The sequence below is a fragment of the Onthophagus taurus genome, chromosome 11 (assembly GCF_036711975.1).
Source record: "Onthophagus taurus isolate NC chromosome 11, IU_Otau_3.0, whole genome shotgun sequence".
Taxonomy (NCBI): domain Eukaryota; kingdom Metazoa; phylum Arthropoda; class Insecta; order Coleoptera; family Scarabaeidae; genus Onthophagus; species Onthophagus taurus.
This window is the reverse complement of record NC_091976.1, coordinates 30,652,156-30,664,988: the sequence shown is the minus strand read 5'-3', so window position 1 is coordinate 30,664,988 and position 12,833 is coordinate 30,652,156. Positions and strand designations below refer to the sequence as shown.

The window sequence follows — 12,833 nt, the reverse complement described above, 5'->3', positions numbered from 1 at the left end:
AAATTTGTTTGATGTGGGATCTCCCTGATATCTAATTACACAGGTGGTTATTTCGGGTTGGGTTGTGTTGTGTTTATCAGGGTCAACAATTACTTCCAGGTAAAGAATCTTGGATAGGGTCATAAATGATGCGCAATGCCATGGATATTGAGAAAGGTCAGTTACGATTATTTACTAAGTTAATGATTTGGGTTGGCTTATCTTATTTAAATTTTAAGATTTAAGATAGATAATTAAAAAAAACTAAATAAGTTAACATCCATAAAAAATCAAATAAAAAATTATACTAGAGACTTTTAAAAAGTTATATAAAAGTGCTCTTGATACGAAGATGCACGTGAAAGCTTTCAAAGATTTTACGGCGCCACGTAAAATATGGAAGGAACGGCACCGGACATGTGACCTCATAAATCCCAAGTGTCGCCAAAACGTAATAATACCGACACGACACAGAGTGAACGGTCCATATTTGCGCAGATAATAATTGCCTGCAATAAATTACATAAATTTTCCTGGTGTATATTAATATTGTCTATTAATATCGGTTGACGTTCAACATTTCTACTCGTTATAAACCATAATCGCCCACTCAAAAAAAGAAATTAGTTATTGGACAATTACTCGTTTCGATAACATAAAATTAATGGATATACATTGTTTAAGCGATTAATAACTTAAACGACGCTTTCTAAATTCAAATAAACCGAGTTTTCTTACTTAATGGTAATTATAATGCATTAATAACGCTAAGTGGCTTCAATTTTCTAGTATTTAGAAAAGGAGAACAAACTCGAAAGCCGAAGAAAGAAAAGTTGCGTCTATCAAAAACTTCTTCCTACAGGAAGTAATCCAAGAGTTCGCAAAGAACGAATTTAACGACATCCAATTTGACTGCCGCCGACGCTCTCACTCGGGCTTTCGACAATTCTAATGTCCTGTCGAGCTCGCAAAACTATTTACGTAGACCCCGTTGCCGAACAAAGCAACAAGTACGAAGAACCAGAAACAGTTTTCAATCGGAGTTACTTCGCGAATCGGTCGCAATTTTTGCTTGCGACACGAAAAATGTTACGTTTCCACTTGAAATGGAAAAGAGAAAAAAAGTCAAAAAACTTTAAGAACTCTCAAAAAGTTATGTTGCGGCACAACTCGTGTTATATTGGTTGCCTAACCACCAGTAAATTTTATTATTTAAGAAAATGACGTCAGTATCGTACCAATACGTCATATCTCGTGTTACGGTCAACAACTTAAGAGACGCTAAAACACTAAACCTAGAACTAGTTAGTACTAGTATTAGCTCTAGTTGTATTTGTTATTCTATACTTTTATTGAACTAAAACTAGAACTAACACTAGACCTACAACTAGGAACATTCGGATTTAGCCGTCTTGAGAGACGTGCGGCTAAACCAGAATGTTTCTAGTTCCTGGTATAGTGTTAGTTCTTGTACTAGTTATAGTCAAATTCAAAAATTGATAAAAAAACGATTTCTTGGACAATTTATCTAAGACCTCCAAATAATAGCAATGGAGAAAACCGTTTTTCAAAACCGCCTTTGCTTTTCGAGCAATTAAGTTTCAAAGTTGCTCAATCTATTTTTTAACTTTTGAGTTTCACACTTTTTAGGGTTAACTTTAAAAATTCATGAAAAATCCATCTTTCGGAAAATTTATCTACAATTTCCAAATATAATAAAGAAAAGTATATACTTTTTAATGAAAAAATCCGTTTTTCAAAATCACCTTTGGTTTTCGAGGAATAAAGTTTCAAAGTTGCTCAATCCATTTTTTAGCTTTTGAATTTCACATTTTTTAGGGTTAACTGTAAAAATTCATGAAAAATCTATCTTTCGGAAAATTTATCTACAATTTCTAAATATAATAAAGAAAAGTATATACTTTTTAATGAAAAAAACCGTTTTTCAAAATCACCTTTGGTTTTTGAGAAATAAAATTTCAAAGTTGTTCAATCTAATTTTTAGCTTTGAGTTTCACATTTTTTAGGGTTAACTGTAAAAATTCATGAAAAATCTATTTTTTAGATAATTTATATAAAATTTCCAAATATAATAAAGAAAACTATATACTATTTAATGGAGAAAACCGTTATTCAAAATCACCTTTGGTTTTGGAGGAATAAAGTTTCAAAGTTGCTCAATCCATTTTTTTGCTTTTGAATTTCACATTTTTTAGGGTTAACTGTAAAAATTCATGTAAAATCTATCTTTCGGAAAATTTATCTACAATTCCCAAATATAATAAAGAAAAGTATATACTTTTTAATGGAAATAACCATTTTTCAATATCACCTTTGGTTTTCGAGGAATAAAGTTTCAAAGTTGCTCAATCCATTTTTTAGCTTTTGAATTTCATATTTTTTAGGGTTAACTGTAAAAATTTATGAAAAATCTACGTTTTGGAAAATTTATCTAAAATTTCCAAATATAATAAAGAAAAGTATATACTTTTTAATGAAACAAACCGTTTTTCAAAATCACCTTTGGTTTTTGAGGAATAAAGTTTCAAAGTTGCTCAATTTAATTTTTAGCTTTTGAATTTCACACTTTTTAGGGTTAACTTTAAAAATTCATGAAAAATCCATCTTTCGGAAAATTTATCTACAATTTCCAAATATAATAAAGAAAAGTATATACTTTTTAATGAAAAAAACCGTTTTTCAAAATCACCTTTGGTTTTTGAGAAATAAAGTTTCAAAGTTGCTCAATCCATTTTTTAGCTTTTGAATTTCATATTTTTTAGGGTTAAGTGTAAAATTTCATGAAAAATCTATTTTTTGGAAAATTTATCTAAAGTTTCCAAATATAATAAAGAAAAGTATATACTTTTTAATGGAAAAAACCGTTTTTCAAAATCACCATTGGTTTTTGAGGAATAAAGTTTCAAAGTTGCTCAATCTAATTTTTCGCTTTGAATTTAACATTTTTTAGGATTAACTTTAAAAATTCATGAAAAATCTATTTTTTGGAAAATTTACCTAAAATTTCCAAATATAATAAAGAAAAGTATATACTTTTTAATGGAAAAAACCGTTTTTCAAAATCACCTTTGGTTTTTGAGGAATAAAGTTTCAAAGTTGCTCAATCTAATTTTTAGCTTTTGAATTTCACACTTTTTAGGGTTAACTTTAAAAATTCATGAAAAATCTATCTTTCAGAAAATTTATCTACAATTTCCAAATATAATAAAGAAAAGTATATACTTTTTAATGAAAAAACCCGTTTTTCAAAATCACCTTTGGTTTTCCAGAAATAAAGTTTCAAAGTTGCTCAATCTAATTTTTAGCTTTTGAATTTCACATTTTTTAGGGTTAACTTTAAAAATTCATGAAAAATCTATTTTTTTGAATAATTTTCTGAAATTTTCGTATATGATAAAGAAAAGTGTCTACTTTTTGATGAAAGCAACCGTTTTCCAAAATTACATTCAGTTTCCATGGAATAAACTTAATAATTATATTATCTTGTTTTTAATATAATGTTTTTTAGAATTAACAAAAATTCATGAAAAATCTATTTCTTGAATGATTTTTCTGGAATTCCCAAAAATATGACAAAGAAAAATATCTACTTTTTAGTGGAACAAAAATTTCAATGTAATCTTTATTATGGATCAAATAACAATAAAAATAACATAAAATGACTAAAATATAACAAAAACGGATGCACACTTAAGATATTTAGATAACCAACAAAAAAAACATTTTATCGCATCCGCTTGATACAGAAGTCAGCTATCAATAATTTAATAATAATCTTATCAAGATCTTATCGTCATTAATTTTTTTGTTGGCCATAGAAACCTAGAAATTTCAGATTGATTAGTAACCGTACAAAATGAAGTCGTTTTATATTGTGTTTGCGTTTTTATACTTTGTCTACATTCTAAACAGTAAGAAAAACTTAGTTCTCTTTATTATCCGATCTAACTCAGCTTTTATTTATTAAGTCGAGGGTCAATCCGAAGATGCAACCGAAGAAATCACTGAATTGGATCCAAGTTTATCATATTGCTTTAGATTTACTTGGTTAGGCCCAAACTACGATAACAGCAGCAAAGGACTAAACACAACTTGCGAAGAGTGGCGAAATGATAATCGAGCTGATGGGATTCCTTGTAGAACACCTTTTCTAATTTCTTGTAAATAACAATCGAAATTAATTTAATTTGCATAATTGATTAATTCGCTTAATTGAATTAATTCAATTTTAGATGATGGAACTCCACCAGATATGCAGTACGTATGGGAACATCACAGAACTGATGTGGTTTGTAGAAGAGCCCGAGGACAAGTTTGCGCCAAGTACAGTTACAGCTTCAATGATGCACGTGCGTAATATCAATACCAATAATTGATTAAACATCAATATCGTTAACTGATTAAATTTTTTTTTAATTCTAGTATTGAACATTACATATATGTGTACAAGAGCCTTTGTGGTTGATGAAGGGGCAGTTACCAAAGGCTGTTTCGACCAAAAAATTGATAGTACCAAAGTTCAAGTTTGTTTATGCGAATCTAGCCCAGGAATTTATATGCCATGTAATACGTAAATTTATTAATTTAATTTGAAATTATTTATTTTTATTAATAAAGTATTTTTTTAATTAAAAAAAAGCGATCTTTAATATCATTGTGACACTGTAAAATAGATGGCGTTAGAATGAGATTAAAATTGTTATTGATGTATTATTAATAATAATAAAAACAACTAATAAATAATAATAATTAATTATTAAAACCTATTAAAACAATATTTATTAATAATTTTTGTTAATTCTTTACATTATTTAAGAGATGGCCCAATAAATGTTGATAATACAGTTTCCTAATTAAACAGACATAACCTGACGTGTCTCATTGACACAAAAAGTCGTGTTCACGTCAAAACTTCAAAGAAAAATAAAATGCATTCAATTTTACAAAGGGGAAATGCAATTTTAGCGTACGCTTTAAGCGTTTTGGCGTGTTTAACGTTTGTGTGTTTCGCATCGACCGTTCTTTTAAATTACCGTACTAAAGCCGACTTAAATACGGTTAAAGTTGTCGTGTAAGTAACATAACCTATTTTATTTTCGTAATTTTAATTCATTTTGTATTGATTTCTAGCAAAAACGTTCCGGATTATAGCGCTTCGAGGGAAAAGAATGATCTCGGTTTCTTAACATTCGATCTTCAAACCGATTTAACGCATCTTTTTAATTGGAATGTTAAACAGTTATTTTTGTATTTAACGGCCGAGTATAAAACGGAAAATAATGAATTAAATCAAGTCGTTTTATGGGATAAGATTATTTTGAGAGGTGAAAATGCGATTTTGGACTTTAAAAATATGAATACTAAGTATTATTTTTGGGATGATGGAAATGGTTTGAGGTAAAACTTTATTAAACACAAAAGTATTTCTATAATTAAAGTATTCGTGATTTTTAGGGGTAATAATAATATTACGCTGACTTTATCTTGGAATATTATCCCTAATGCTGGGTTATTACCGAATATTTTCGCCCATGGAAGTCATACTTTTAAATTTCCTGTGGAATATACATCAACTAGGATGTAAATTAATCTCTTTGATTTAATTAAAGTTGCATTTTTTTTTATTAAAGAACCTCCTTTATTATTTTTTTTTGTAAATAGATTATCTAATAACATAGTTAAATAAAAAAAACTTTTAATATTATTGGGTGATAAAGAGATAATTGACACATATACACAGGACTAATGGAAAGTACTATATACTAGTGCAAAAAAGAAAAAACACTTATAATAAATTAGTAAATGTAACAAATAAGATGAAGATTTGAGGCACATTACAGTAATGATCATTTATTTTGATCCGTTTGTACAAATTTATCCTCTTTGTCAGGAATCACCAATGGTTGTCCATATGATCCATATTTACAAGAAATTTCTAACATCTCCTTTAAACCCTACCAAAAAAATTGATTAAATAATCATTAAACATAACATAAATCATTACACAAACTTTATTTTCAGCTTGCAACCTGGAGACAATCTCCAAATCGTGACAAAATTTCATTTCATCCATTAAAGCCGCTTTATCCATAACTGCAGCCATTTCATGAATTTTTTCTGCTTGTTCGGTAATAATTTTTCGTGATCTCTCGTCTTGATGCATAGAAAAATCAACTCTCGATTTATAAATTTGTTCTGTTGTGTGCTGCCTATATTTCGACATAATATGCTCTAAAGCGGTTTGGTGTTCTTCTAAGGCGGCCCGTAATTCTCGATTTTCTTGTTGAATCTCCCTTAAATGTCTATTTTCTTTTTGGATATTAGCTATTAATTGCGTGTGCGGCGTTTGGTGAGCAACTTCGTTTAATTGTTCGACTTCTTCTTGGTACTACAACAAAATTACGAAATTTCCATCACAATTTAAGGTTAGAATTCAATTTTAACCTGTTTCATTGTGTCAATTTTTTTATTTATTGCGTGAGTCTCGCTAAGTAATACTTCCGCAATACTATCCCGTTCCTTTAAACGCCCTGCTAAACGTTTAGCGTCCGTTATTATTTGTTGAATTGTTAAAGACATCGTTTTTTATCCTAACCACACAACTAACTATAACCTAATCAACTAAAAAACCATCACCACTACACTACTAAGAAGAAAAAGTCTGTGTTATATGATTTCTTTTATTGATTATTAACTTAATATGTTGGTTTTCATAAACAATTTAATTTTTTGATTAATTGTTTAATAAAAACATCTGTCTATTTGACATTTTGTTGACATGTAATTAATGCGATTTTTTTGCAGTAGTGCCAACTTTAAAAAATTATTTTCCTGTTAGTTTATCGTTTTTCTGATATAAATTTAATTTTCTTTTTGAAATAATTAAGTAATATTGTAAATATAATTAAATACGACTACTAGTACATATATTGTTTACTAGATGGCAGTTTTATTTAATCTATTAAATTCAAACCAAGTCATTGCTTTATCCACATTCATTTTTACATAAACAAATTGTTTACTTATTTTTCAGAATAATCCACGTATATTTTTGATTGGTTTTAGCTGCTTTAAGAGCTTCATCGTTTTCTAAAATTTATTTATAAAAGTCTTTGCATGACAGATTAAAGTTGGTTTTTATATGTAATTCTGCCTTCACACTTTGTATATCCAATCTGTTTCGATTCTTGGTCCATGTTAAACCATATAATAAATAAATAAATGTATTTCCGCACAAGGAAAAGATTCAAACTTGGAACTGATTGTATGTCGAAATCCCACCGTAAGATGGCATCTATACTGAAATAATTTAATTAAACTAACAATTTTATTATTAATAGTGGGAATGATGAGAGACAGCAATAACAATTATAACCAGTATCATTCTTTTAATTTAAAAAGTATAGATTCCAATTCGTGTTATATCTTTAAATTTGCCGCTAACTTCAACTTTTAAAATTATAAAGTTGAAGTTTGTTCAGAATGACAGATGAAAACGTCATTTTAAAGTGATTTTTCGGTAAGAATATAATAAAGTAATAATGGTATGATTAAATAATTAGATTATAATTGACATAATACCTTTGTTTCAGCTAACGTTATAAGTTGTTGAAAGCTCGTCAGATGCAATCTCTCATGTCATATGATGCAGTGATGATTCAAATGTGGTGGCATTATTTGACAGGTGTAATTGCCATAGATAATTGCATCTGAGGAATTCCCAACCTGTCGGAACGTTAATTCGAGCTCCAAGCAGTTATTCTGTGGTTGGAGCTTTTATATAATATATAAACCCAATCCAACTGTATTCTAGTGGTTCGGTTCTTAGCTGAATAATTCCAAAATGTCTCCAACAGATGGCGCCACATGTGTTCAATTCTTAGTACGAAGATTTTATTTAAAGAGTTGCATTTCTACCAAGCTATTTTCTATGACTGGGATCGAAAACACAAAGTGAAGTACTTTGACAAAAAAATGGTTTTCATTAATTTCATCTGATGTTGACTTTAGACTGCGTATGGACTTTGGACCAGGTATGGATCAGGTGTCCAGGACTTTAACATTTTCACCAATTACTTTAGATATAATTGATTTGAGTACAGAATACTCCGCATATAATGGTCGACATTTACATTTAGCTGAGACACAATTTTAACCAAGTCTTCGTACTGGATTGATTGTTCAGTGTCAATTTTTTCAACAAGTTAAATCCATTAGTGTTTTCGTTAAAGTCAAACCTTGATTCAAGATACTTGATTGCGTCTCTGTACCAGGTAAGAAATATGGATTTATATTCTGCTTCATTATTAGGTAGTTTTCGAAGTAATTGCTGCACATTTATACCAAAGTAAGCATCTTCAAGACGTTGGTTCAGTTTTTTTAAATATATCTCTGCATCCAACACATCTTCGTTGGTATTTTCGGTACCCGAACCAGATTCAGCGGCAATTGTAGTCTTGAAATATTTGAGAATGTGTACTGGGCAGTTAGGTTCATTTACGAAGTATCGTTCATTGTTCATCGTTCTATTGCTGGATGCAATGATAATCATCGTGTGGTCAGCAATCAGTTTTCTAGTTTCCGAATAACAGTAATGAGTGGAAAGCAGAAGCTGATGCTTTTAGCGACATTTGGATCTTTCCTCATTGCATTGGTGCTATTGACGGAAAATATGTCAACATTATAAAACTCTCTGGACCTGAAATTTTTTTATAATTTTGATGGCAGTTGTTAATGGAAACTATCAATTCTTAACGGTTCATGTGCGTACAAATGGTAGGACATCAAGCTGGTCTTTCTAGTGATTTGGCATTTTTTGAGATGTTAGTTAAAGAATGATGGCTTATATATTCCTGACCCAGAGTCACTGTCAGGTTTTAGTCCAAAGATGCCATATGTATTTTTTGTAGGGGATGATGCCTTTCCTTTGATAAAAAATACAAGTAAAGAGGAAATAATATTTAACTATCGTTTATCCCGTACCAGAAGAATAGTTGAAAACACTTTTGGAATTTTGACATCAAGGTTCAGAATACTATTGAAAACCATTAATCTTTCTGTCTGTTCGTTTCTGGAGTTTAATCGCACCTAGTGGCCTAAGAGAGATATGGATCATCCCCTCAACACTTTGTGCTTGTATAATGATGTAGGCACGATCATGTTTAGAGACTGAGGATGTAGTAGAACATGTTAGGAGTTATGTGATTACCTTTAGGACCCTACAATTAAGCTTATAACCTTACCTTTCAAACCTACAACTTAAATTACGATAAAAAAGACATGGACTTTGTTTGTCTGATGAAGTAGGCATAAAACTTTTTTGTACTACCTCTGTCCTAAATTATGGTATACATTTCTCTTTACAATTTGTCCCAAATTATGGTATACAAAAAAATCACGATGAATTTAATACATCATCCATCTCTTCATCCTTCGGCCAGCAATTCTATATCGTTTTCATAAGAATGCGGTTTTGCATTATCTTGTTGAACATAAATTGTCTTGGTTTTATGCGCTTTCGGGAATTTGGATCTAATGGCTGGTAAAACGTTATCGATAATCATCTTCTTGCATTCTCCTGCATTAATAGACTCGATGTTTTTGGTCACATTCTTCTTCTTGCGCGGTTCTTGAGGATACTATAATTAATAATTGGTGAAATTTCCACTAAGATCCTTCAAAAAATTTTGTCAAAACTTTAAATATTGTTTTCTCAAAAACTAAAAGTTATTTTTCAAAACGGGTTGGTTCATTGAAAAGAGGACACTTTTATTAACATTTTGGGAAATTTTCATACTCATATTCCAAGAAATCGATTTTATACGAATTATTAAAATTAATCGGCGAAAATTCGAAAAAATTGTCGATCATTTCAAAAATGTATTTCTCAAGAACTAAAAGTGATATCTCGAAACGAACCTCATGATTGGAAATTAGACACTTTGATTTATAATTTGGTGATAATTTCATATCATTTAATCAAAAAATCGATTTTTCAGAAATTTTTTAAACTGATCTATAAAAAAGTTGGGGTTGACATTTTTATTGAGTTTAAACATTTTTATCTCAATAACTAAAAGTGATACCTCAAACCGAAATTTATCATTGAAAAGTAGACGCTTTCATTGACAATTGGTAATAATCTCATATCATTTTACCAAGAAATCGACTTTTTCCATATTTTTTAAGCTAATATCTAAGAAACCAAAGAATTTTAGAAATCGAAATGTTTGTTAATTTTATCTCAAAACCGAAAAATGCTATCTCGAAACAAACTTTATCATTGAAAAGTAGACGCCTTCATTAACAATTGGTGATAATTCCATATCATTTAACCAAGAAATTGATTTTTTAGAAATTTTTTAAAAATGATCTAGAAAATGTTGGAAATCGATTTTCTTGTTGAAATTAAACATTGTTATCTCAAAAACGAAAAGTGATATTTCGAAATGAACTTTTTCCTTGAAAAGTGGACGCTTTCTTTGACAATTGGTAACAATTTCATAACATTTTACCAAGAAATCGATTTTTCACAATTTTTTTAAACTGATCGTGAAAATGTTGCAAATTGAAATTCTTGTTGAGTTTAAACGTTTTTATCTCAAAAACTAAAAGTGATATCTCGAAACGAACTTTATCATTGAAAAGTAGACGCTTTCGTTTATAATTGGTGACAATTTCATAACATTTTATCAAGAAATCGATTTTTTAGAAATTTTTTAAACTAATGTCATGTAAGAAATAGAAAAAATTTTGGAATTGTAAGATTTGTTGAGTTTTAAAAACGTATATCTCAAAGACTAAATGTGAGATCTCGAAACGAACCTCACCTTTGGAAATTAGACACTTTGATTGATAATTTAAATGAAACTGTGTAATTGAAAATATACATGTTATAATTTATATTTATATTATTTATATATTCAACTGGCGCCAGCAGTCAAGAATTAAAAGAGATTTTTCAAAACGGCTTTTTGCATTAAAAAGAGGATACTTTAATTAATAATTGGCGATATTTCCACAAGGATCATTCAAGAAATTAATTTTATAACGAATTTTGAAAATTATCGATGAAAATTGCAACATCGAAAATTTTATCAAAACTTCAAATATTGTTTTCTCAAAAACTAAAAGTTATTTTTCAAAACGGGTTGATTCATTGGAAAGAGGACACTTTTATTAACACTTTGGGAAATTTTCATAATCATATTCCAAGAAATGGATTTTATACAAATTTTTAAAACTTAATCAGCGAAAATTGAAAAATTCGAAAAAATTTTCGATCATTTCAAAAATTTATTTCTCAAGAACTAAAAGTGATTTTTCAAAACGGCTTGTTGCATTAAAAAGAGGATACTTTAATTAATAATTGGTGATATTTCCACAAGGATCCTTCAAGAAATTAATTTTATAGCGAATTTTGAAAATTATCGATGAAAATTGCAACGTTGAAAATTTTATCAAAATTCAAATATTGTTTTCTCAAAAACTAAAAGTTATTTTTCAAAACGTGTTGGTTCATTGGAAAGAGGACACTCTTATTAACACTTTGGAAAATTTTCATACTCATATTCCAAGAAATGGATTTTATGCGAATTTTTAAAACTTAATCGGCGAAAATTGCAAAATTCGAAAAAATTATCGATCATTTCAAAAATTTATTTCTCAATAACTAAAAGTGATTTTTCAAAATGGCTTTTTGCATTAAAAAGAGGATACTTTAATTAATAATTGGCGATATTTCCACAAGGATCCTTCAAGAAATTAATTTTATAACGAATTTTGAAAATTATCGATGAAAATTGCAACATTGAAAATTTTATGAAAACTTCAAATATTGTTTTCTCAAAAACTAAAAGTTATTTTTCAAAACGTGTTGGTTCATTGGAAAGAGGACACTCTTATTAACACTTTGGGAAATTTTCATACTCATATTCCAAGAAATGGATTTTATACGAATTTTTAAAACTTAATCGGCGAAAATTGCAAAATTCGAAAAAATTATCGATCATTTCAAAAATTTATTTCTCAATAACTAAAAGTGATTTTTCAAAACGGCTTTTTGCATTAAAAAGAGGATACTTTAATTAATAATTGGCGATATTTCCACAAGGATCCTTCAAGAAATTAATTTTATAACGAATTTTGAAAATTATCGATAAAAATTGCAACATTGAAAATTTTATGAAAACTTCAAATATTGTTTTCTCAAAAACTAAAAGTTATTTTTCAAAACGGGTTGATTCATGTTAAAGAGGACACTTTTATTAACACTTTGGGAAATTTTCATAATCATATTCCAAGAAATGGATTTTATACAAATTTTTAAAACTTAATCAGCGAAAATTGAAAAATTCGAAAAAATTTTCGATCATTTCAAAAATGTATTTCTCAAGAACTAAAAGTGATTTTTCAAAACGGCTTGTTGCATTAAAAAGAGGATACTTTAATTAATAATTGGTGATATTTCCACAAGGATTCTTCAAGAAATTAATTTTATAGCGAATTTTGAAAGTTATCGATAAAAATTGCAACATCGAAAATTTTATCAAAACTTCAAATATTGTTTTCTCAAAAACTAAAAGTTATTTTTCCAAACGGTTTATTTCATTGAAAAGAGGAAACTTTTATTAACATTTTGGGAAATTTTCATACTCATATTCCAAGAAATCGATTTTATACGAATTTTTAAAACTTAATCGGCGAAAATTACAAAATTTATATCTCAAGAATTAAAAGTGATTTTTCAAAACGTCTTTTTGAGCATCTTTTAACTTCAATTAAAGAGAGTAATATCTTCAGGATTTCAATTGTAACTATAAAGTGGTTTGCTC

At 28.6% G+C, this 12,833-nt stretch overlaps 3 protein-coding genes and 1 long non-coding RNA gene across 4 annotated transcripts in view; 3 read left to right on the top strand and 1 right to left on the bottom strand.

The window, feature by feature from the left end:
• The first annotated feature begins 3,805 nt into the window (after nt 1-3,805).
• On the top strand, nt 3,806-4,646 carry LOC111420762 (Signal peptidase complex subunit Spase22-23). The gene is made up of 4 exons (XM_023053799.2): nt 3,806-3,911; nt 3,969-4,160; nt 4,233-4,349; nt 4,423-4,646. The coding sequence occupies exons 1-4, from the start codon at nt 3,857-3,859 to the stop codon at nt 4,572-4,574; spliced, it is 516 nt and encodes a 171-aa protein (XP_022909567.2). The 5' UTR covers nt 3,806-3,856; the 3' UTR covers nt 4,575-4,646.
• A 219-nt stretch (nt 4,647-4,865) lies between these two features.
• LOC139431753 (Signal peptidase complex subunit Spase22-23) lies at nt 4,866-5,632 on the top strand. The gene is made up of 3 exons (XM_071199880.1): nt 4,866-5,071; nt 5,131-5,397; nt 5,455-5,632. Exons 1-3 carry the CDS (start codon nt 4,929-4,931, stop codon nt 5,582-5,584), a joined length of 540 nt encoding a protein of 179 aa, XP_071055981.1. The 5' UTR covers nt 4,866-4,928; the 3' UTR covers nt 5,585-5,632.
• Nucleotides 5,633-5,743: 111 nt separating this feature from the next.
• On the bottom strand, nt 5,744-6,794 carry LOC111420761 (Fibroblast growth factor receptor 1 oncogene partner 2). The gene is made up of 3 exons (XM_023053798.2): nt 6,445-6,794; nt 6,011-6,388; nt 5,744-5,954 (listed from the first exon to the last, which is right to left on the bottom strand). Exons 1-3 carry the CDS (start codon nt 6,577-6,579, stop codon nt 5,847-5,849), a joined length of 621 nt encoding a protein of 206 aa, XP_022909566.1. The 5' UTR covers nt 6,580-6,794; the 3' UTR covers nt 5,744-5,846.
• Nucleotides 6,795-7,432: 638 nt separating this feature from the next.
• Nucleotides 7,433-12,833, top strand: part of LOC111420760 (uncharacterized) — a 155,454-nt gene continuing 150,053 nt past the window's right edge. Inside the window, exons 1-2 of the long non-coding RNA XR_011641976.1 lie at nt 7,433-7,519; nt 7,593-8,273. This is a non-coding gene — a long non-coding RNA (uncharacterized lncRNA). The remainder of the gene's footprint in view (nt 7,520-7,592; nt 8,274-12,833) is intronic.

Coding starts and splice junctions, on each gene's coding strand:
- LOC139431753 (XM_071199880.1), top strand. CDS start 4,929: ATGCATTCAATTTTACAAAGGGGAAATGCAATTTTAGCGTACGCTTTA. Junction 5,072..5,130: donor AATACGGTTAAAGTTGTCGT/GTAAGTAACATA, acceptor ATTGATTTCTAG/CAAAAACGTTCCGGATTATA. Junction 5,398..5,454: donor GATGATGGAAATGGTTTGAG/GTAAAACTTTAT, acceptor CGTGATTTTTAG/GGGTAATAATAATATTACGC.
- LOC111420762 (XM_023053799.2), top strand. CDS start 3,857: ATGAAGTCGTTTTATATTGTGTTTGCGTTTTTATACTTTGTCTACATT. Junction 3,912..3,968: donor CTTTGTCTACATTCTAAACA/GTAAGAAAAACT, acceptor TTATTTATTAAG/TCGAGGGTCAATCCGAAGAT. Junction 4,161..4,232: donor AACACCTTTTCTAATTTCTT/GTAAATAACAAT, acceptor ATTCAATTTTAG/ATGATGGAACTCCACCAGAT.
- LOC111420761 (XM_023053798.2), bottom strand. CDS start 6,579: ATGTCTTTAACAATTCAACAAATAATAACGGACGCTAAACGTTTAGCA. Junction 6,389..6,444: donor AAATTGACACAATGAAACAG/GTTAAAATTGAA, acceptor ATTTTGTTGTAG/TACCAAGAAGAAGTCGAACA. Junction 5,955..6,010: donor GGTTGCAAGCTGAAAATAAA/GTTTGTGTAATG, acceptor TTTTTTTGGTAG/GGTTTAAAGGAGATGTTAGA.